The sequence below is a fragment of the Schistocerca gregaria genome, chromosome 1 (assembly GCF_023897955.1).
Source record: "Schistocerca gregaria isolate iqSchGreg1 chromosome 1, iqSchGreg1.2, whole genome shotgun sequence".
Taxonomy (NCBI): Eukaryota; Metazoa; Arthropoda; class Insecta; order Orthoptera; family Acrididae; genus Schistocerca; species Schistocerca gregaria.
The window spans coordinates 800,888,141-800,910,354 of NC_064920.1; the positions used below are offsets into that span (position 1 = coordinate 800,888,141).

General features: G+C 43.9%; 1 protein-coding gene across 1 annotated transcript in view; it reads right to left on the minus strand.

Moving 5' to 3' along the window:
• LOC126274703 (transmembrane protein 132E) overlaps positions 1–22,214 on the minus strand; it is a 370,693-nt gene that overhangs the window by 60,125 nt on the left and 288,354 nt on the right. The window contains exons 8-10 of the mRNA XM_049977139.1: positions 11,839–11,982; positions 8,665–8,867; positions 536–671 (exon numbers count right to left, since the gene is read on the minus strand). Coding sequence (XP_049833096.1) covers positions 536–671; positions 8,665–8,867; positions 11,839–11,982 — 483 coding nt within the window. The remainder of the gene's footprint in view (positions 1–535; positions 672–8,664; positions 8,868–11,838; positions 11,983–22,214) is intronic.

Sequence of the window (22,214 nt, forward strand, 5' to 3'; positions counted from 1 at the left end):
GTTCAGTACGCTGCCGGCACTGTGTGCGACCCTCTTCTCTCCACTGGTTCCACATACGCCTCACCGGTGAAGCAGCGTGCCCTGTACGAGCCACAATGCCACGAAACAACAGATCCGCGACACCCAGAGACCAATCATTCTGCCCCGTTGGAACGCCGATATTCCACTCTGTGATGTCGGCGAGATATAGTGGCACTTGGTTCGAAGTTCCCACTTCGTATAACGGCTTCGCACCGAATGAGTTCTGCGTAATACTGACATGTCCACCCACACAATAGATGGTGTTGTTGGGCCTATGTGCACGCCATCTCTCTTCCATTTAAATCACTTACTATAGTCCCGCTGTTCTACACGTCCACTTATCGCGGCGTGTTGTAGACCATTGTCGCTGAGTGTTTCTCTTTTTACAATCACTAGCGCATCTTTGAATTTATTGTAATAAAAACCTAAGTGGACTGCTTTCAATTTTTAGCTGACCCGTTGCTGACATTACGACCGAGGACCTGTAAGGCAACCAGTGGCGGCGCCTTCTCACCTCGACGGGGCTCTGCTGGAAGCGCAGTCGGCAGCTGGGTTTCTGGTCGTGCTCCATCATGTCCTGGAAGCTGGGGTCCTTGCCCCACCGCGGCACGTCGGCGGCCTCACGTTTCCTCAGCTTGTTGCCACCTCTACTGTAACACAAAACACGGACATTTGTGAAAACGACGAAATGAAATACAATGACACTCGAAGAATTCCGATACTTTATATTCTGTAACTCTAGAATGCACTCAGGCTGAAATAAAATCTGTAACAACTATGAGCACGAAACTATCCGTCTCGTCATGCTCTTGTTTGGCTGTTGATATCTGATGCCCAGTGTCCGGTGGACATAGCTGCTGATGCTCTTAACTCGCGTTACACAAACTGCATACTGACATTTATTCTGAAACATGCAAGTTTCAGCTTTAGCGTTTCCATGTCTGGCCGAAAATGAGATGCAGGCGATTGCAGTCCCTAGATGTTACTGTCACTTCTATGTCTCCATAAAATTCTACTGCAACAATTTATACGGTCTATCTAGCATGTTGATACAAAAGTAAAGATTCTTGTCATTGTATTACACAAGAAAAAAATGCGAACAAGTCGTGTAGGAATTATTTTTAAAACGCTAATAGAATTTTATCAATTTTTTTGATCTGTACAATGTATACCACTCCAAAATAGAAAGAAAAAACTTGCTCTCATGCAGGAAGCAAATTACAGAAGAGTCTTTGAGACTAGCGTAATGCCAATACTGACCTGTTGACCTGTTCAAAACTAAATGAATCCAGTTAGGAAGAAATGTTTTATATTTCTTACTGAAATATTGTTGAAGTTTTGGTCAACAAATATCAGATCATAGCCTTTAAGAGGCCTTTTAAAAGTGATTGCATGAAGTCACACTCCAGCAGCTTGACCCACATGAAGAGTGTAATGTATTCACTTATTTTGTTTTTCAACTTATCGACTCTTCACTGAAATTCAACTGAAATTACGTATTCCTACTTAAGTGCCGGATTTTGTAAATTGTTTCGCTATCCTGAGAAAAAGCTTTGATATTTGCTCCCGCAGTGTGTATATTTTACGTCGTGTTCTGAATTTCGCTGACTGATCACATAATAGGCCGTTGTGTTTGTGTCTAATGTAGTCCAAAAAAGTGCTGAAGGATGTCTTGCAAAACAATAATAGTCTTAAAAATAGCCATTTGAGTCGAAGTTGGAATAGCTGAAAATAAATTTTGAGCTTCGGATAAATATATTCTTTTATTCCATAAGATAAATATCACTTTACTGTACGAGTGTGCACTCTCATGCTTGGGATACATAACTAAAACATACCTTACTGGAAAGTTACTACTAGTAATGGTGCACCGATTTTTACAGACTGGTTTTCTTTAAAATACTATACAAACTGTGGCTAGCAAGATATTGTGTTCAACGTTGCGAATCGACTCGAAGAAGACTTTTTTAAATTTTTTACGTAGGGTATATTGTTGGGGATCTAAATACGTTATCTTGCAGACATCTTCATGTTAATATGTTGAGATATTTGACTTCCCCTTTGTATCGTGGATCAAACAAAACAGCCTGAGGCATTAAGAATTTTGCAAACGTAATAAGATGGACATGTTTAATTAAGATTATGCTTTAACAATATTAAAAATTATTAGATAAATCGTACTAATACAATATTTGACGGCAATATTTTTTTTTAGGTCAGTCCTTGTTGTCTGGTGGTAAAGCGCCTCCCAAGAAACCAAAAGATCACAGGATCGAATCCAAGTCGGACAAATTGGACCACGGAAATTTTCCGTCTACCTATAATTTAGTCTTCATCTCCACGTTTTGAGGAGTCACCAGGAACGACACATGGTTCGGTTTCCACGTAAAACCTTAGTTCCCCTTTCCCCCGTTGGATAACTTTGCGCAAGTAGTCAATGTTGCGTCCAATTGAAAGGATTGAACTAGGCACTGAGCCACACGAAATTATCATTAGTATCATTTTAAAAGATTCTGATGATAGACGAGATCTGCACTTCACTGGAAATTATGCAGGGTAATGCTGTGATTATGTTACAAATTTTCGGGGACGATGGGTAAATGTATCGGTTTGAGCCTGTCTATTAAACTTGAGGTCTACAATACATATCTTAAGAGATATAAGTACCTTTCCAGCTGAAAAGAAATGTTTTACAGTAGCAAAGATGAAGTGCTCCTAGCTCTTAAGGTATGTATTGTGGAGTCCATGTTCACAAGGCAATTTCCTCTTGTTTTCATTCATACTACCTGCTCTCGAAACATGGAAAGCAAAGAGCTTTCAGTAGAACGGGTTCACTGTCAGAGATATCAGAACTATTTTGCCTTATAACTTCCGACTCGGTCGTTTCCGGACCAGAGTCCCTTACCTCAAGCTGATACATTTACCATTCTCCGTCATCCCTGAAAGTTTGTAACACCAGTGCTGAATCACCCTGTACATTTTCGAAAGACAAAATAGATGGCAGTGCGAAACTTTAGAAAAACAATGCAGCACGTACGTTGAGGTCTGACTGCACAATATGGAAGTTTTGTGCCAACGAAAATATGGCGCCGGCCGCGGTGGTCTCGCGGTTAAGGCGCTCAGTCCGGAACCGCGTGACTGCTACGGTCGCAGGTTCGAATCCTGCCTCGGGCATGGATGTGTGTGGTGTCCTTAGGTTAGTTAGGTTTAAGTAGTTCTAGGGGACTGATGACCATAGATGTTAAGTCCCATAGTGCTCAGAGCCATTTAAACCATTTTTTTTTTTAAATATGGCAGATGGGAGTTACTAAACGTTCATCAGTTCGCGACTATGCAGAGGAAAGAAACAAGAGAAACATTGCGAAACCTGGGATAGCATTGCCTTGGTGTAGGCTAACACACAAGGAGACATCAAAAGGTGAGTTACACGCGTCATCCCATGCTAAGACCATTGCGGAGCAAGAGTGGCACTCTGTCAGCAGAGTAAACAGAGAAGCAGGCCACTGCAGCCGTGGCCCAGACGTAGTTTTTTACTTTGAAGTACCATAATCAGAAAAGTTTTATGTCAACTGACTCTGGCCTCGGAAGCCTATGCAGTTATAAAAGAGAACATGTTTTGAATCTACTGCAGAGACAGTCCTGCTGCGGTACAGATAACAGGCTCATCACGGTGAAGGGATTGAAATTGCGCTGCAACTGGAAGCGTACTGATCCGTTTTTGGTTAGTCATTGGTCTCGTCCACAGTTTCAACAGAATCGCAAGGAAAGTCGCGAGTTATCGCACTGTGATTTGTTGCATTCCGAGTGGGCTAAAGAAATCGTAGCTTGGTACAATGCGTCCTTTCAGTCTTCGAAGGTAAGGAAGCCGCAATTGTATTTGTTTGGTGATACAAATATAGGGAAGTCTACTTTGATTGAGAAGATCTTAGGCCGTAAACAAGAGGTTTATATGCCATATTGTTCAGAATTTGGGTTTGGCGGATACAGTTCCTCTATTCACTCTGTTATTTTGTCTGAGGAATTCAAGTGGTGTAGGTGGCCTTATGCAGGTATATTAAAGAGAACTGTTGAAAGTAGGCCTGTAACTGTCAATGTTAAAAAGAAGCCAGGCCTAATAATTACTCACTCTGGCCTCGTTATATGTGTGCCTCTTCTTAATATTATTCATGCTAATTGCCATATTGGGCATTATTTGTCTGTGAAGGAGGAGATCGACACTTGGTCGGTATTTGTGTAGAAGGGTTATTACCACGGGGCAAAACATTTAATTATGTAAACTGAAGGTGGAGAGGGGAGAAAGGAAAGGGAAGAAATTAATGGTATCAGCTGCATCGGGACTTGATGCGTAGTCAGCGGGACCAAGTGAAAATGTGTGTCGGACCGGGCTTCGATCCCGCCATGTCCTATTTACGAGGCAGTTGTCTAAATCACTGCGCCACCCGGACTCAGTGTTGCTGGACATCGAACGTCCATGTGCACCTGGCACTGAAGATTGTTGATTCATTGCACATCGAGGCGAATCGACTATATTATTTTGAATATGTCCGAAAGTACAGACACCACGAATGCGTATAATCAAGATCTCTATGTTGATCAAAAGCAATGTCCCTTCAAGCTGTAATTTGATCAAGGCCGTAAAGAAGTTGGTGATACTGATGGGGAAGGAATATCATGACAATGACCACAGACGACAATATCCAAGCAATCGAGGAAATGATTCGCTGCCATCGTACATTTTCCAGCGATGTGGCTGTTCACACAGCGTTTCGTCAATGACTTCGAGACGAAGGAGAGGAGTTATATCGTCTAATACCTGAATTATTGGTGTAATGTTCCGACTGTTGTTTATAGGTAGTTGGTGACTACGTTGAAAAATGTGTCAACATTGAAATAAAGTGCAGCATTCGATGAAAGTTCTTTGACCTGCCATAATAATACGTAACTTACATTTTGCAGCCCCCTGGCATGTATTAGGAAAGATGAGTATCAGGGCAATTTACGTTGCATTGGAAGAGAATTTGATTGGTATAAGCATTATAAATGAGTTGGAGGTTGGGGGATGGGAGTGACTGGAGCGGATTGGTAACATTGGCACAGAGTTTACAGACGCTGGTCTGTAGGATACTCTAAGGTGTTCAGCAGAGGTGAACAGGAAGTTGACATAGGTGGACGAAACAGTCTTGTCACACTTACAAGAAAAGTCTCTCGGCTCGAACAGGAATTCAGTGATCCAACTGCGTTTAGAAGTTTTATGTACCACTTAGATTAGGATGGTGACGGCTTTCGATTGTGTTACTCTTAGTTTACCCGCTACTGGACTTTAAAAATGAACGTGATTCTCCTGAACAAAATGAATGAATGAATATGCAGAATCATAATAGGCACATTTGGTGACAGCAATATTGGACAATCCTCAGAACCACATTCTAGAGCTGCAAGATCAAATACCAATTGACTCACATTCTTGAATTCAGCAATATGTACGGGAGTATTTTACTCATCCGCTTGTCAGGAATACTGAAGCTAGGCTGATACAGAGGAAGGAACATCTGGTTGTGAGTAATAGAATGCATTTTTAATTATGAAATTTCTGTTTCCTAATTTAGAGTCGAAATCACTGCGAAAAGTCGTTATAGAGACTGTTATTCTTCTTACATATATTGCATTTATATATTGCCAAAAGAAATACACGTGCCACCACTGTAATTTTTTTTTTTACCGAATGATAATGCATTCAACGTCTTTACCCGCAAATGAATCATTTATTATTGTTGTGTCCTTGTGAGTACTCCAGGAATCATCAAGCAGTATACATTTCTGGTTATTTGCGACAAAGTCATTAACAACATTTATGAAACAAGTATTTTAATTGATCTCTTGACACTTTCTTACTGATCTTTTGACACATTCTTACTTGTGATAACCTCCAAATATATGTTTGATGGAAGTTTTTTGTTCAGGACAAATATACAATTTTTTGGTTAGGTGTTCACTCATTGAAAGTCGAACATCTGTTGTACAATTCTGAGTTATATCCTGTCATATTTGATCAAGAGGACTGTTGATCTTTCCCCCTTTTTAGATAGTTTAGTGCCAGAAGTTAGTTTATAATTAAATCCACTTTGATCAGTGTGATCAATGGTCCAAATACAGTGTGGTAGTATTTGTGAACTGGCAGTTTTCTGGTTCACTTCTTTGACCAAAGTGGCCACAGACTTGCGAATATCTTGGTCTTCCTTTACATCTCTGGTTGTTATGATAGCAGTGATGTGTCAATGCCACTTTCTGTATTCTTTCATGAGACGTGCTATGAAAGCTGTAGAGAATTTAAACTTCGTGTGACTAATTCCCCTTGCTTTTGCATTGCCAAAAATTTTGGTGGGAGATTCTCCTTCATTCCTTGCCATGTCCAATTGGGACAGAACGTTTTGGTTTTATGACCAGTTCTTTGATTGCCTTGTTTCCCCGGAACGGACGTTCATTAAGCCTCTCTTTTCTCCACATAATCAAATATTATTTTGATGTTAGATGTGCTTCTTATTGATGGATGTCTCTTTTAAAACGAGCTGTAAGCCGTAACTTTACGTGAATGTGTATGATCATCATCACAAATACGTTCAAGACGTTCTCCGGAAAATTTTGATAAAATATTAACGGTATTGGATTCCCTTACAGGTGACGGTTCATAGTCACCAGAACTGTTAGCTTCTCTTTGAGGAGTACTGTTCCAGCCACTGCCACTAGCACTACAATTATTAATCGTGCAGCCGCGCGGGATTAGTCGAGCGGTCTGAAGCGCTGCAGTCATGGACTGTGCGGCTGGTCCGGGCGGAGGTTCGGTGGTGGTGGTGGGTAGTGTTTAACGTCCCGTCGACAACGAGGTCATTAGAGACGGAGCGCAAGCTCGGGTTAGGGAAGAATTGGGAAGGAAATCGGCCGTGGCCTTTCAAAGGAACCATCCCGGCATTTGCCTGAAACGATTTAGGGAAATCACGGAAAACCTAAATCAGGATGGCCGGAGACGGGATTGAGCCGTCGTCCTCCCGAATGCGAGTCCAGTGTGCTAACCACTGCGCCACCTCGCTCGGTGCGGAGGTTCGAGTCCTCCCTCGGGCATGGATGTGTGTGTTTGTCCTTAAGATAATTTAGGTTAAGTAATGTCTAAGATTAGTTACTGATGACCTTAGCAGTTAAGTCCCATAAGAGTTCACACACATTTGAACATTTTTTTTATTATTAATCGCGTTACCGCCTTTCAAGTCGTTTTCTTTATCCACTTGACAATCCAATGTACCTTCAGTTGGGCAGTCAAATGAATATTCTCGTGGCCATGAAGTTATAGGCGCTTCAGTCTGGAACCGCGTGACCGTACGGTCGCAGGTTCGAATCCTGACTCGGGCATGGATGTGTGTGATGTCCTTAGATTAGTTAGGTTTGAGTAGTTCTAAGTTCTAGGGAACTGATGACCACATCTACATCTACATCTACATCCATACTCCGCAAGCCACCTGACGGTGTGTGGCGGAGGGTACCCTGAGTACCTCTATCGGTTCTCCCTTCTATTCCAGTCTCGTATTGTACGTGGAAAGAAGGATTGTCGGTATGCTTCTGTGTGGGCTCTAATCTCTCTGATTTTATCCTCATGGTCTCTTCGCGAGATATACGTAGGAGGGAGCAATATACTGCTTGACTCTTCGGTGAAGGTATGTTCTCGAAACTTTAACAAAAGCCCGTACCGAGCTACTGAGCGTCTCTCCTGCAGAGTCTTCCACTGGAGTTTATCTATCATCTCCGTAACGCTTTCGCAATTACTAAATGATCCTGTAACGAAGCGCGCTGCTCTCCGTTGGATCCTCTCTATCTCTTCTATCAATCCTACCTGGTGCGGATCCCACACTGCTGAGCAGTATTCAAGCATTGGGCGAACAAGCGTACTGTAACCTACTTCCTTTGTTGTCGGATTGCATTTCCTTAGGATTCTTCCAATGAATCTCAGTCTGGCACCTGCTTTACCGACGATCAACTTTATATGATCATTCCATTTTAAATCACTCCTAATGAGTACTCCCAGATAATTTATGGAATTAACTGCTTCCAGTTGCTGACCTGCTATTTTGTAGCTAAATGATAAGGGACCTATCTTTCTATGTATTCGCACCACATGTTAAGTCTCATAGTGCTCAGAGCCATTTGATTTATTTTTTTGAATATTCACGTTTCTGATTAATCAGACCCACATAAAACACTCCGAAAGTGTCATCATCCTATCCTGCACCGTCTTCCGTTGGATAACGTCTTGACTTCGGACGCAACAATATTTAAAATGTTTCAAACAGTTAATTTTTGTTTTATATGTACGGTAATACTGACACAGATGTAGTAAACACGTCAACTACTAGCTGATTTAAGTGACTGACTGGCATGTTAATTCCTCCTCCCCCCCCCCCCTCCCCCTCCAAGACTACAACACTGCAAATGCAATTATGTACTAACCAACAGATCACACGCCGTCACAGTTGGTTGGAAACGTGAGATGGGTCTCTGTACAAATGTTTAAATACAAATTTCCTTTCGAGCCGGATTAAAATTAGCAGGTGTAAGGGCGGCCAGTCACGCAGGCAGCACGTTGCGGGCTGTGCTTACCCAGAGTGCTCGTCGGGCACGCGCCAGCCCTTGACCTGGCTGAGGCGGAAGTCCGCGACGCTGACCTCTAGCGGGAACTCCGGCATCCAGACGGTGAAGCGCGCCAGCCCCGTGTACGTGCCGTACTTGACCACCACCGAGGCGTTGGACGAGCCGCGGATCTCGGAGCCGTCCACGTACACAGAGCTGCACGAGCTGGACACCTGCGACAGGCGGTCACTCGCTGATGGGCCACCACCTCAACTCTGTCTCAGTCAAATGTGCCACAATTGGCAACACAGTAAGGAGCAGTTGCATTCCCTGCGCACCTGCTGACTTCGGCGAAATCCTCGTGGAAGCCAAGGGGCCTATCCTGAAACATAGCTGCAAGACAAACACCCCACACACACCAAGTCCTTTCTCTGGACGCCACTCAATCTGTGAGCGTCAGGATTAATATAATAGGCTCAGATGATCTGTTCTTTTCATCGGACTTAGTTTGTAAACGTTGGTGTAAGTGGTAGTCGTTACTGAGCTACTGTTACAGAGAAACCGACTGCACATGGAACCTCAACAGTTTACTGGTTAATGAGGGAAGGGAAAACTTCTGTCGCTTCGGTGAACAGATGATTATTAACTGCCACATGACCGCGTTGTCATCAGAACCAAGAATCGCTCACAGAATGGACAATGCGGGCATTTGAGAGCAGCACCACGTCACGTCACCGAAATAGTTGTTTAAAATGGTTTTTTATCGTCCATTTTTCCGTTTCAGTTGCACATTTCTTTTACGTTGAGACTAAATTCGATTCTACTTGGGCATCTAACTATAACGAAAAAAATATCGCAGCACCAAGAATGAGTTGTGAACATAAACGTAAGTTAGTAGTCACGTTTCTACGTCTTAAAGACGATGTCAATTCAAATTTTGCGCCCGTCGCAGAAGATTGGCGCTAGTGGCACCACTATGAGGATGCAATTAGGTTTGTTTCAAACATACGCTCTAACGGTCGTGAGCTTTAGTTACATATGAGATTGTACGTGGTGAGTTTATGTTAAAAAAACCTGCAACTGAGACAGAGCAAAGGACGATATAAGAAACGTTAAGTATCAACACAGTTGTTGATTTCTCTAACGACCAATATGTAAGCAACAGCGAAATTTTTCAAGGGCCAGTCGTGAATATCTCGATTCTGGTAAACGACACTAATATAGCATTGTATATTGCGGAGGTGAGGACTAAGTTTGGTTTTGATCGAGTGACTAGCAGGAGCCAAGAATCTATCAATGATAACCGAGTCTCCGAAACAGAGGCTAAAAAAATGTATTTAATCTGGCAGGGCCTTAATGTCGGTTCATGGTACTGATTCTGTAAAATTACAAAAATTACGACCGATAGAAAGTGCACACATAATGCTCAATAAGCAGCTGTTGCAGTGTCTAGACCGAACCACTGAACTCACACCGTTGTGGCTATGACTGCGGTTCCTCGTGGAAATTCCGCGACAATATCGTAGCTCTCTGCATTTTGCTAGCGATTCCTCTGGGAAGATTTCAGACTCTCAGCACGGCTTAGGGTTTGCCGTTCACCTTGATCCGTTTTCTAGGCAGTATGCTATGTGAGACAACTGAGTCAATACGATGACGACTACTGATATATGTGCCTCTTGTTGGTAATAGCCAGTTGTTGTAACAAGTAGCAGAGTAGAAACGCCTCGACTCGTCTTTGGTATGACGTCTGAGGCGTGCCACTGGTCTAGCGCTAGTCACGGAATATGCTACAGCAATTTTCGTGATCGCTGTCGTGTCGTCCAAATTGTAAATGCGAACAAGTCCGTTAAAATTGCAATTGATCTTTTTCCATGGTCAATGCTGGACAACCAGAAACAATACGATATTGCAGTGCTTGTGTTATTCCGAACTACGAATTCCTTTGGACGTACGTGCAAGCATTGCGGCTGCTACAGCCGTTATGAAATACATTAAGTATATTCTCAATTGTGAATATGAACAACCATCAGCTGTAGAATGAAATGACGACAACGAAAATTTGACTCAAATCTGGATTTCCCGCTCATCGTGAGACGTCACCTTACCATCTGGCTATCCGTACATGACTCACGGCCAGACCCAAACTTCCTTATGTCGTCAACAATCAACAATGCGTCTATAACCTGTACTCGTACATCCATTATGTATATTCCCGTACAGGTAAGACGTTGTACTTGAAAGTCGCTTGCCCGGTATCGGCAGATAAAGACGATATTGTAGTGTCAACCTTTAACCATAACCGGGAAATCCGGGTTCGAGCCCAGCCTGACACAAATATTGAGTCTCATCATTCCGTTCTAAAGCTGATGGTTGTCCACATTCACACTTGCGAATACATTTAACGTAAATGGTGTTAGGACAGCAACCAGCCACGAATTTAGTTTGAGTTCCTTTATTCAAAGGAAACCGTTACCGGTTTCGAATCGTTGTAATTCATCATCAGACGGTTTACACGCTTTCTTTATAACATTTAGTGTGTTTTTATAGATTAATTGTCCTAAAATATAAATAAAACATAATTATAAACACGCCACACACAGATGGTTGCGTTACAGATTTTCGTTGCATGTGATTTACGTGAAGCGTCAGTTCCGAGTGTTTGTTTTCATAACGTTCGTCCAACCGAAACAAAAACAAACACTCGAAACCGACGCTTCACGTAAGTCAAATGCAACGAAAATCTGTAACGCAACCATCTGTGTGTGGCGTGTTTACAATTATGTTTTATTTATATTTTAGGACAATTAATCTATAAAAACACACCAAATGTCACAAAGAAAGCGTGTAAACCGTCTGGTGATGTATCACAACGATTCGAAACCGGTAACGGTTTCCTTTGAATAAAGGAACTCAAAGCAAATGTGTGGCTGGTTGCTGTCCTAACACCATCAACATTTGTCTTCAAACAACAGCCACGGTCTCCAACATGTCGTCATACGACAAAACTACATTTAACGTAAACCAGAAATAAGTCTTCGATACGGGGTACAGAAAGCAGTGCTTGGGTTTAAAATCACTCCTAAACGTGGTACACAGCACAGCGTTCTAGAAAACTGAAAATATATTTGCCAGGTTAAGTATATGAATTACACAAACATAAACTTACAAAGACATTCAGAGAGGAGCATCAGGCAGCCGCTTTACCTTGAGCACGCTCTCGTCTTCGGAGTGGCAGGCGGACTGCAGCGTGACGTCAGCCACCTTGCCCGCCTGGCTCACGATGAACACCTTCATGGCCTGCGACACCTGGTGGCCGGTCAGCACCGCGGTGTTCATCACCTCCCAGTTCTGAAACACGGTCGGAGTATTTGTTACAAAGTGCTGTAGGTTCTTCGTTTGATACAAAGTAATGGCAAACCAGATCCTAAGACGATGCACAAATATTCCATGAACTACTGTACCTAGCTTCTGACTAGACGATATGATTGTCACACAACCTATTACATCAACCTCCATGTTTGGTAGAATTGTGTTACACTTTTTCTGCGAATCAGTCTACCAACATACAAAAATTAATCTTCCCACAGAACAAGGTTACGTCAATTTTAGAACTACTTTATAACGATCGACAGAAATACATCATTATCAATACAATTACAGGTTTTGCGCATGTGTGTTTTTTTTTTAGTTATGCTGAAAGAAAACCTAATGTAATTACTAAGATATTACGAGGCAATGTTTTTATGCGAATGTGGCAAAGTTCCTGTAAAAGTTTGAAGTTACTGGGTGACTCACTAACGATGTAAGAGAGCCCAACTTACTCACCGTCACTATAGGTCTAACAAAGACGAAGCAGTGTGGTTAGTTCCTTCACGAGGCGTATTCGGAAAGTAAGGTTCGATTAGGCGGGAAATGTAAACAAGTGTGAAAATCCGATGGAACTTTGCGCAGATGTGTTGGGCAGTGTCTTTAGTGTGCCTCTCGATCGCTCCACGTCGCTCTTTTCGGTTCAGAGCTCAAAGTGATCATCTACAAATGCCTAAAGCAACACTGCCTCCTCAAGTACGTGGATCTGGTCAGAGATTTCGCCTGAAGCTATGCATCTCACATAACATGAATGTCATGCGAGTTTTTCTTCAAGACAATTTTCAACCGCATTCTGCAGGGGCAATGAAGAGACTTCTGCAGCGTCTTCGATGGGAAGTGTGTGATCACCCTCAATACAGCCCTTAATTGCCTCCCTCCGATATTCATCTCTTCTCATATGAACTCCTGGCTATGAAAACAACATTTTGGCACAAACAACGAAAGGCAGACCAGCGTAGAGAATTGGCGGAAAGCACAGACAACTGCTTTCTGTGAAGAGGGTACTGGAAAGTTTGTACAAAACGACCAAATGTCTAAGTCGGAGCGGCGAATATTTAGAGAGGTAGCTGGAAGATGTGGTTAACTGTTGTGAATAAAATTTTTTGATTTTCACTGTGCTTACCATTTTGCGACCGATCGAACCTTACTTTCTGAACAGCCCTCGTCCTTCTGTTGGTATGTCGGTACCTTATAACTAACATTAGACACAGTTTCCTTTGTAGAAAACTGAAGATGGCTGTATATGGCTTAATCAGCAACTTCGATGCTAAAAATCTGTAACGATTCTAAGAGGAATGCACTAGATGTTGGAAGCTCATTTAGAACATAAAAAACAGAATGCATTTCATGTTATATTTACAGTAGTAACACTAGACGCTTCTTGAATGGGCCGACTGAAATGCCAATCTAGCTTGAAATTCTGACAGTATTGTAATGGTCGGTTTTGTTTCGATCTGATATGCTGTACAAAGTTTCCGTAACAGCCCGCAATATACCGTAGTACTAACATGCCTAAGGCAGCAAAATTCAAATGCGATATGGAACCGCTGTTTTTGTGTGCCAAAATGCATTGGTATTGTACGTCTAATACACACTGTATGATCAAAAAACACACTTTTTTCATATTAGGCGCATTTTTCTGCCATCTACTTCCAGGTATTCTATATCAGCGACCTCAGTAATCATTAGACATCTTGAGAGAGCAGAATGGGGCCCTCTGCGGAACTCATGAACTTTGAACGTGGGTAGGTGATTGTGTGTCACTTGTGTCATACGTCTGCACGCGAGACTTCCACACTCCTAAAAATCCCTAGGTCCATTGTTTCCGATGTGATAGTGAAGCGGAAACGTGGAGGGACACGCACAGCACAAAAGTGTACAGACCTACCTCGACTGCTGACTGACAGAGACAGCGACAGTTGAAGTGGATTGAAATGTCTAATAGGCAGACATCCTACCAGACCATCACACAGAAATTCGAAACAGGATCCACTGCAAGTACTATGACTACTACGACAGTTAGGCGGGAGGTGCGAAAACTTGGATTTCATGGTCGAGTGGCCTCGCGTAAGCCACCCATCACGCCAGTAAATGCCAAATGACACCTCGTTCGGTATCAGGAGCGTAAACATTGGACGGTAGAACAGTGGAAAAACATTGCGTGGAGTGACAAATCACGGTACACAAAGTGGCGATCCAATGGCAGGGTGTGGGTATGTCGACTGCCCGTTCACGTCATCTGCCAGCGTGTACAGCGCCAACAGTAAAATTCGGAGGCGATGGTGTAATGGTGTGGTCGTGTTTTTCATGGAGACGGCTTGCACGCCTTATTGTTTTTCGCGGCACTTATAACAGCACAGGCCTACATTGATGTTTTAAGCACTTTCTTGCTTCCCACTGTTGAAGAGCATGCTGATTGCATCTTTCAACACGATCGAGCACCTGTTCGCAATGTACGGCCTGTGGTGGAGTGGCTACAAGACAATAACATCCCTGTAATGGACTGGCTTGCACAGAGTCCTGACTTGAATCCTGTAGAAAACCTTGGAACGCCGACTTCGTACCAGGCCTCACCGACCGACACCGATACCTCTCTTCAATGCAACACTCCGTGAAGCATGGTCTGCCATTCCCCAAGAATTCTTCCAGCACCTGATTGAACGTATGCCTGCGAGAGTGGAAGCTGCCATCAAGAATAAGGGTGGGCCAACACCATACTGAATTCCAGCATTACCTATGTAGTGCGCCACAAACTTGTAAGTTACTTTCAGCCAAGTGTGTGGAATACTTTTGATCACATAGTGTACGTGAAAATGAGTCTCAGTTTAGTGTGGCCTTACAGAGAGATTCGCAGGATAGAGGCATTTTGCCTTTTATTCCTGATAATGGTGATTCGATGTCTTCCTTAGTTGAGAGAAACGTCTACAATAAAAATGAAATCTCGATTATCCACCCTTGATGCGTCAGGCTGTGGTAGCAATCCTGCGTTTCAAACTGTAGCAAGTACCTGATTCTGCCCCTGGATTCGTTCCTCAATAATAATAAGAACTGTAATGACCTCGTCACCGATGGATTGTTAAAACCTAATCTTCCTTACTTCCGCCACTATATATGAAAAATTTTAGTTTTCCTTCATTTTTTGTTTATTTGAGTGTTCGTACTTCTTGAAATATATTTACACGGGCCGGCCGCGTGTGGCCGAGCGGTTCTAGGCGCATCAGTCCGGAACCGTCTGCTCCGGTCGCAGGTTCGAATCCTGCCATGAGCATGGATGGGTGTTGTGTGATGTCCTTAGGTTAGTTAGGTTTAAGTAGTTCTAAGTTCTAGGGGACTGATGACCTCAGATGTTAAATCTCATAGTGCTCAGAGCCATTTGAACCATCATTTACACGGAAAAAATCTGTCAGATATAGCGGTATGAGGAATCAGACAATAACTGAAGTCTGTTTACTCATTCAGTGGCATTTCAGGACGGTTGTCGCAATGTACCTAGATCCCCAGTTATCTTAGGTATCTCTAGTATTTCAAACAGTGATACTTCCTGGCTATTGTGACCAGAACGCAGTATATTCTGTGTACCTGCGTCTTTTTTTTAGACAATGCTGCGCAGAGGTGGAGTCTGTTTTATGCAACTTACAGATTTTGTGTCACCATGTGGTGGTTCGAATGTTCCAGGGAGTAGCTGGAGCGTAAGTGTAAGTAATCAACTGATGTTGCCGCAGAACCCGCAGAGGTGAAATCCTTGTCTCTTGTGGGAAGCTGATCTTGGAGATAGTCCGGAAGGCACTAACTGACAGTCATACCCCGCAGTGGTGTATCAGGTCAATTATCTGTAACGTCGAAAGTGACGCTCAACTGTATGCGAGACTCTGGAGGGGACTGGACCATTGCTCTGTAGAACTGTATCAAAGCAGAGCGGTCCTCGCTACGTTTTCTGTCACAGGGGCATCGTAGAGCATTCTGGCGCGACCAACCTGTCCACTTTAGACAGTCTCAAAAAACGATGAGAGTCCACCACAGTGGGAGACTGGCCGTCAAGGTATAGATCCGAATGGGGATAGACTGTATGGTAGCTGAGAAATGGAAGCCGTGAGTGAAAGCCAAGGATTGTGCTCAGTATATTGCTTCCTGCAGTCTGCTTTCAGCAACGCTAATCGCGGATGAACAAACATAAATACAAAAATCATGCAAAGAGGAGGACACCATAGGCCCCACCAGACTGTTGATAGCCACTAAAAAGTGAGGAACCCTGCGTAATCCCATTCTCCTGCGTATAGAAGGTGCTACAGAAGGTACTAACCTTACCTTAAAAGTATGATATGAAAGAAAGTTCTGGATCGCGAGCGGGCATCGTAGGCCCCATTCATCGCAAGAATGTGGTTGCGCAATGCGGTGTCATAAACTTCATGCAAATCGAAGAAAACTGCAACAAGACGTTCACGCCAGGCAAAAGCCGTTTCGATCGTAGACTCTAGGTGTACTAAATTATCTGTGTAGAGCGGCCTTGGTGAAAACTATACTGGGTCGAAGCAAAAGGTTCCTGGATTCAAGAATCCAGCCTTCGACATACAATGCGTTCAAGTAACTTGCACAGGACGTTGATTAAAGTAACCAGGCAATATCTGTCTATCTGAAGAGGCGATTCACACGATCTCAGAACTGGAACAAATATACTTCCTTGCCATTAGGAAGGTAATTCGTTTATGCTCCAAAGACTGCCAAAAACTGCAAGTATATGACATTGGTTAGCAGCCATAGCTGTCGAAACATCTGGTTATGCAACCCAGTCTGGTCCAGGAGCCACGTAGAGAGCCAGGACGCTAGTTAATTTTCACTCGGTAAATGGGACCTGGGTGTTGGAGAACAAAAAATAAAGACATTTGTTCCAGACGGTGTTTGAGAAGACAGAATGCAGGCTGAGAATGGAGCGACGCCGAGGCCTAGGTGAAATGCTGGGCGGAATGCTCAGTGATAGAGTCTGTGCTCGTGAGACTAATACCATTCAGGGAAATTTCCAGGACATCTTTAGGAGAACAGCGGCCAAAAAAGCGCCAGACCTTTGCCCATACCTGTGAAGACGAAGTATGCGATCATATGGCAGTGACGTATCATTCCCAACAAATTTGTTTCCGTAGTTTAATAACGGGCATGGGCACAAAGGCCAAGAGGTGGTCGAGAGATGGATGCCATTTGATGTGTTGGAGGGCATTATGGTGGTCTTGAAAAGCCACAGGAATTTCGGGGTTCCACCGAGAGGCAGTCGTCCATCAGGGAGAACCCAAGGAAGAAGTATTCACCGAAGCAGCTGTTGAAAGTATGATGTTGGTCAAACTCTGTACAGACTCATCAGCGCTGTCACATGGTCGAGCAATTGGGAAGGCAACTGACGAAAAGGCATCCCAGTCTGCATTATTAGAGATCCAGGTGGGAGAGCATTGAGGTGAGTGATGGTGGAGAAATAAGACAATCAGAAACAATGATCGCTATCACACAAATTCTCATGAACTCCCCACTGAACAGAGGGGAGCAATCCAGGGCTACAACGGAATGATCAATGGCCGGGAAAGTGCCTTGTGCTACGCTAAAGCATGTGGGGCTTTGGTGTTGAGGAAACAGAGATCAAGCTGTGCCACCAGAACTTCTACAATCCTGCTACACTCAGTGGTCACAGCACCAACCAATAGAGGGCTATGGGCATCAAAGTTCCAAAGGAGAAGGAAAAAGAGAGTGAGATGTCAAAGGAGTGCAAGACGATGATTCAAATGGCTCTGAGCAATATGGAACGTAACTTCTGAGGTCATCAGTCCCCTAGAACTTAGAACTACTTAAACCTTACTAACCTAAGGACATCACACGCATCCATTCCCGAGGCAGGATTCGAACCTACGACCGTAGCGGTCACGCGCTTCCAGACTGTAGCGCCTAGAACCGCTCAGTCACCACCGCCAGCGTGCAAGAAGAGCAGGATGCATAGAATGCTTGTCTTGGGGGGAGATCCAAATGGCCATTGCTTCAAGTGCAGTATCAAGAAGAACACAGAAACTAACACTGTCCAAGGGGACAAACGTGCAGACTCCACTGGAGGGTCACAAAGGCTGACCTGGCTCTGGCAGAAAGCTTGGAAAACAAAACAAAAACGAGACTCCTGCAGCACAAGATAAGCTACAGAGTAGAGAGAAAGAACAGACTGCAATTCCAGAAAGTGTCGATAATTATCATTCCATTGGAGGAGAGTAGTACAAGAGGCTGAATGGGCGTCGAATGAGCCAGAATTGGCCATTGTGCTGAGTCAGTGTCACCAGTAAGGATTAAATGAATGTGAGGTCAGACCTTGATTGAAGAAGGAGGTGTCCTCTAGGATGTTGGAGGAGATAGATGGCGGCCACCCCCGACTTACGTATCTTCTTCTCCTTCAGAGGGCCATTGGAGGTAAGGTCAGGAAGAGAGCAAGTCGCTGCAATATCAGGACCCAAAGATAACGAGCCGCCTTGATGGCCATAGAGAGTGGAGTCCCGAGAACGTAGCCGGCTTCATGGCGAGGTGGGGGGGGGGGGGGGTGATGTGGGGGGAAGGCTCCTAGAGGGAGCCCCATCCCCAGTGTGTGCCAGAGAAGAGGGTTTCTTCTCTGCCCGAGGAGACGAAGTGGCTCCATGAGGGGAGGGAATGGGAGCCGTCAGGGAGGAGGAAAGGGAAGGGGGACAGGATGGATGGAAGAAGGAAGGAGGAGGAAGGAAGGACGTAGCAGGAGCAAAGGTAGTCTTAAAGATACTGGGTGGAGAGTATGATAAACGGTCAATAATTTTGAATTCATGAAATCTGATTCTCTGATGCATTATTTTCTTAAAAAAGTTTGCTTCTAATGCCCCAAAAGCACAGCATGCCCTGAATGATGAAATTACGCTTCAAGTTTGTACTCGTATTCAGCGATTTTCTAAAACTGGGCAACTGGGCATTGAAAAGAGGAGGTGAAGATTAAAGGTCCAGACGCAAATTACAAATCTGTACCACCGTTCGCACTTGTCAAATACGCAGCTGTATTCCCTTGTGTGTGACGTCCCGGCTCTGTCAATAGCACCCTCCCCCCTCCATCGGCCGCCGGCCCGTGCATAGGTGTGGTGTGCGAGCACAGAGGCGCAGCAGCACCGCTGGACCCTTGCCCCACCCCTTCCCCTCCTCCTCCTCCTCCTCCCTCCACCACCGCCCCGCTTACTTTTACTCTGTCACCGTACCGTGACAAAGGTCGGTATCAGCTCGCTCCATTACCCGCACAAAGCGCCGGGCTGACCCGGCCTTCCCAGGGTCCGGACGCCATCGACAGCTCACACCAAATCCGCGGCCTCTGCTCTAAAGTGGGCCGCGTTGTTCGTGTGTGTGTGTGTGTGTGTGTGTGTGTGTGTGTGTGTGTGTGTACGGGTATGTGAGAGAGAGGAGCGGAATTCGGAACCGACGCTAGAGGCATGTCTGAACGGAAACGTTGATCTGTGAAGGTGTTGGTGCCACGAATGCTACCACGAACAACGTCACATGCCAGCCCTCATACTGCTTATTACTAGATGTCAGAAATGAGTTCTGTGTACCTACTTTCAACTCGCCAGCGGGTGCTCTGACGTCATTCCGAACTAACTATCTCCATTTATCTGAAAACTCGTCGCTTAAGTCTGTTGTCGGTTACAAATCGACTACACATAACTTTTTTGAAGAGTACTATAAATTTATATTATTATTTAATCTCTATTCAGAGAATGTCTAACAATTACATTAACATACACACTTTCGTCAAAATACATAGTTTGTGTTAACAGTACAAGAAAACAGGACATGAAGATGAAGTGTATATTTGTATGTGATTAATTGGAAAATTAAATTTACAGCAGTTTTCAAAGAAGTTAAAGAAATGAATGGTAAGTTACACAACTAGCTGTTAAACCATAAAAGCAAGTTAGCAAGTTTCTGCGATGAAAAGAATACACAAATAGCGTGATTTTTGGACGCAGGGACATAACAGTTTTCGTTTTCTGATGATGGATGGGTAATATGTAACAATACAACTACTTTGTCTGCATTGGGCGAAATTTGTTTCTTTTTTTTTTTAATTCGCCTGAAGCACGGACTATAGTATCGAACTTATTCAGATAGATAGCTCTGAGCACTATGGAACTTAACTTCTGAGGTCATCAGTCCCCTAGAACTTAGAACTACTTAAACCTAACTAACCTAAGGACATCAAACACATCTATGCCCGAGGCAGGATTCGAACCTGCGGTCGTAGCGGTCGCGCGGTTACAGACTGGAGCGCCTAGAACCGCTCGGCCACCCGGGCAGGCCTGAACTTATTCCAGACATCACACACGCATTTGCAACTGTACACATTGCATCATCTAATTTTCACCTTACACCCTCCACAGTCTCATAAAACACACCTTTGTTAGAGGCCACCTGGTCGGAACAACGAGGCATTTTGCTCTGTCGGTATTACTTTGCAACACCAAGGTCGTGCATTCAACTTCCATACTGTACGTCACGACAAGCCTTTCACTCCTGCATACTTCAGTAAGGGATAAAGAGCCGACGACCAGACAGCGACGGCAGCGCCACAGTTCTCAGTCTCAGACTCGTCATACTCGCGGAACTACAGCGGGAAGGAAGGAAGCAAGCCGGTGTAGCAATAACGTACCAGTGGCGCCTTGATTTCTAGTGTATGCAACCCTCAACATTACACCCGTACTCGCTTCATTTTCGATCTCTTCTTACTGCACGCGATAAAACTTACATTCCTTTTACACCGTCAACAGTTCAAGATATCGAAATGCGAATGTCGCCGAATGACAGTAGACGGGCACGTAATTTTGGTCATTGGTAAGAAACATTCTTAATCCTTGTAGCAATTGAAATACTGGAGCGAGTATTGATATTTCTGTTTCCTAAAAATATCTGAGATATATGTTAAAACCGAAAAGTAAAGATGCTGGAATTGGGAGTCGTGAGGCAAACATTGCCGCGTTTCGCTTCCATGCTTACTAACTCTTATGACTTCCTTTGCACACTATTTGGTTCTTTAGTGGGTATAGGAGCGAGGAACAGGGTGTTTATGAGCAGAGAATTTAGCTATTAATTTATCCCACACCTAATACCAAACAGTGAAAAATAATATATAACTTTGTTGCTGTAGTAGTAGTGTCAGTTGCTAACAGTTGCTATGAGTGTAAAAATATACACAGATACAAAAGATTTATAAATTTGTCTACATCTACATCTACATTTTTGCTCCGCAAGCCACCCAACGGTGTGTGGCGGAGGGCACTTTACGTGCCACTGTCATTACCTCCGTTTCCTGTTCCAGTCGCGTATGGTTCGCGGGAAGAACGACTGCCGGAAAACCTCCGTGCGCGCTCGAATCTCTCTAATTTTACATTCGTGGTCTCCTCGGGAGGTATAGGTAGGGGGAAGCAATATATTCGATACCTCGTCCAAAAACGCACCCTGTCGAAACCTGGACAGCAAGCTACACCGCGATGTAGAGCGCCTTTCTTGCAGAGTCTGCCACTTGAGTTTGCTAAACATCTCCGTAATGCTATTGCGCTTACCAAATAGCATTGTGACGAAACGCGCCGCTCTTCTTTGGATCTTCTCTATCTCCACCGTCAACCCGACCTGGTACGGATCCCACACTGATGAGCAATACTCAAGTAGAAGTCGAACGAGTGTTTTGTAAGCCACCTCCTTTGTTGATGGACTACATTTTCTAAGGACTCTCCGAATAAATCTCAACCTGGTACCAGCCTTACTAACAATTAATTTTATATGATCATTCCACTTCAAATTGTTCCGCACGCATACTCCCAGACATTTTACAGAAGTAACTGCTACCAGTGTTTGTTCTGCTATCGTATAATCATACAAAAAAGGATCCTTCTTTCTATGTATTCGCAATACATTACATTTGTCTATGTTAAGGGTCACTTACCACTCCCTGCACCAAGTGCCTATCCGTCGTTTATATATATTGTGAAAAGCAAGGGTCCCATAACACTCCCCTGTAACACGCCAGAGGTGCCTTTAACGTCTGTAGACGTCTCTCCATTGAGAACAACATGCTGTGTTCTGTTTGCTAAAAACTCTACAATCCAGCCACACAGCTAGTCTGATATTCCGTAGGCTCTTACTTTGTTTATCAGGCGACAGTGCCTCCTTAGCACAATGTCCATTCGTAAGAT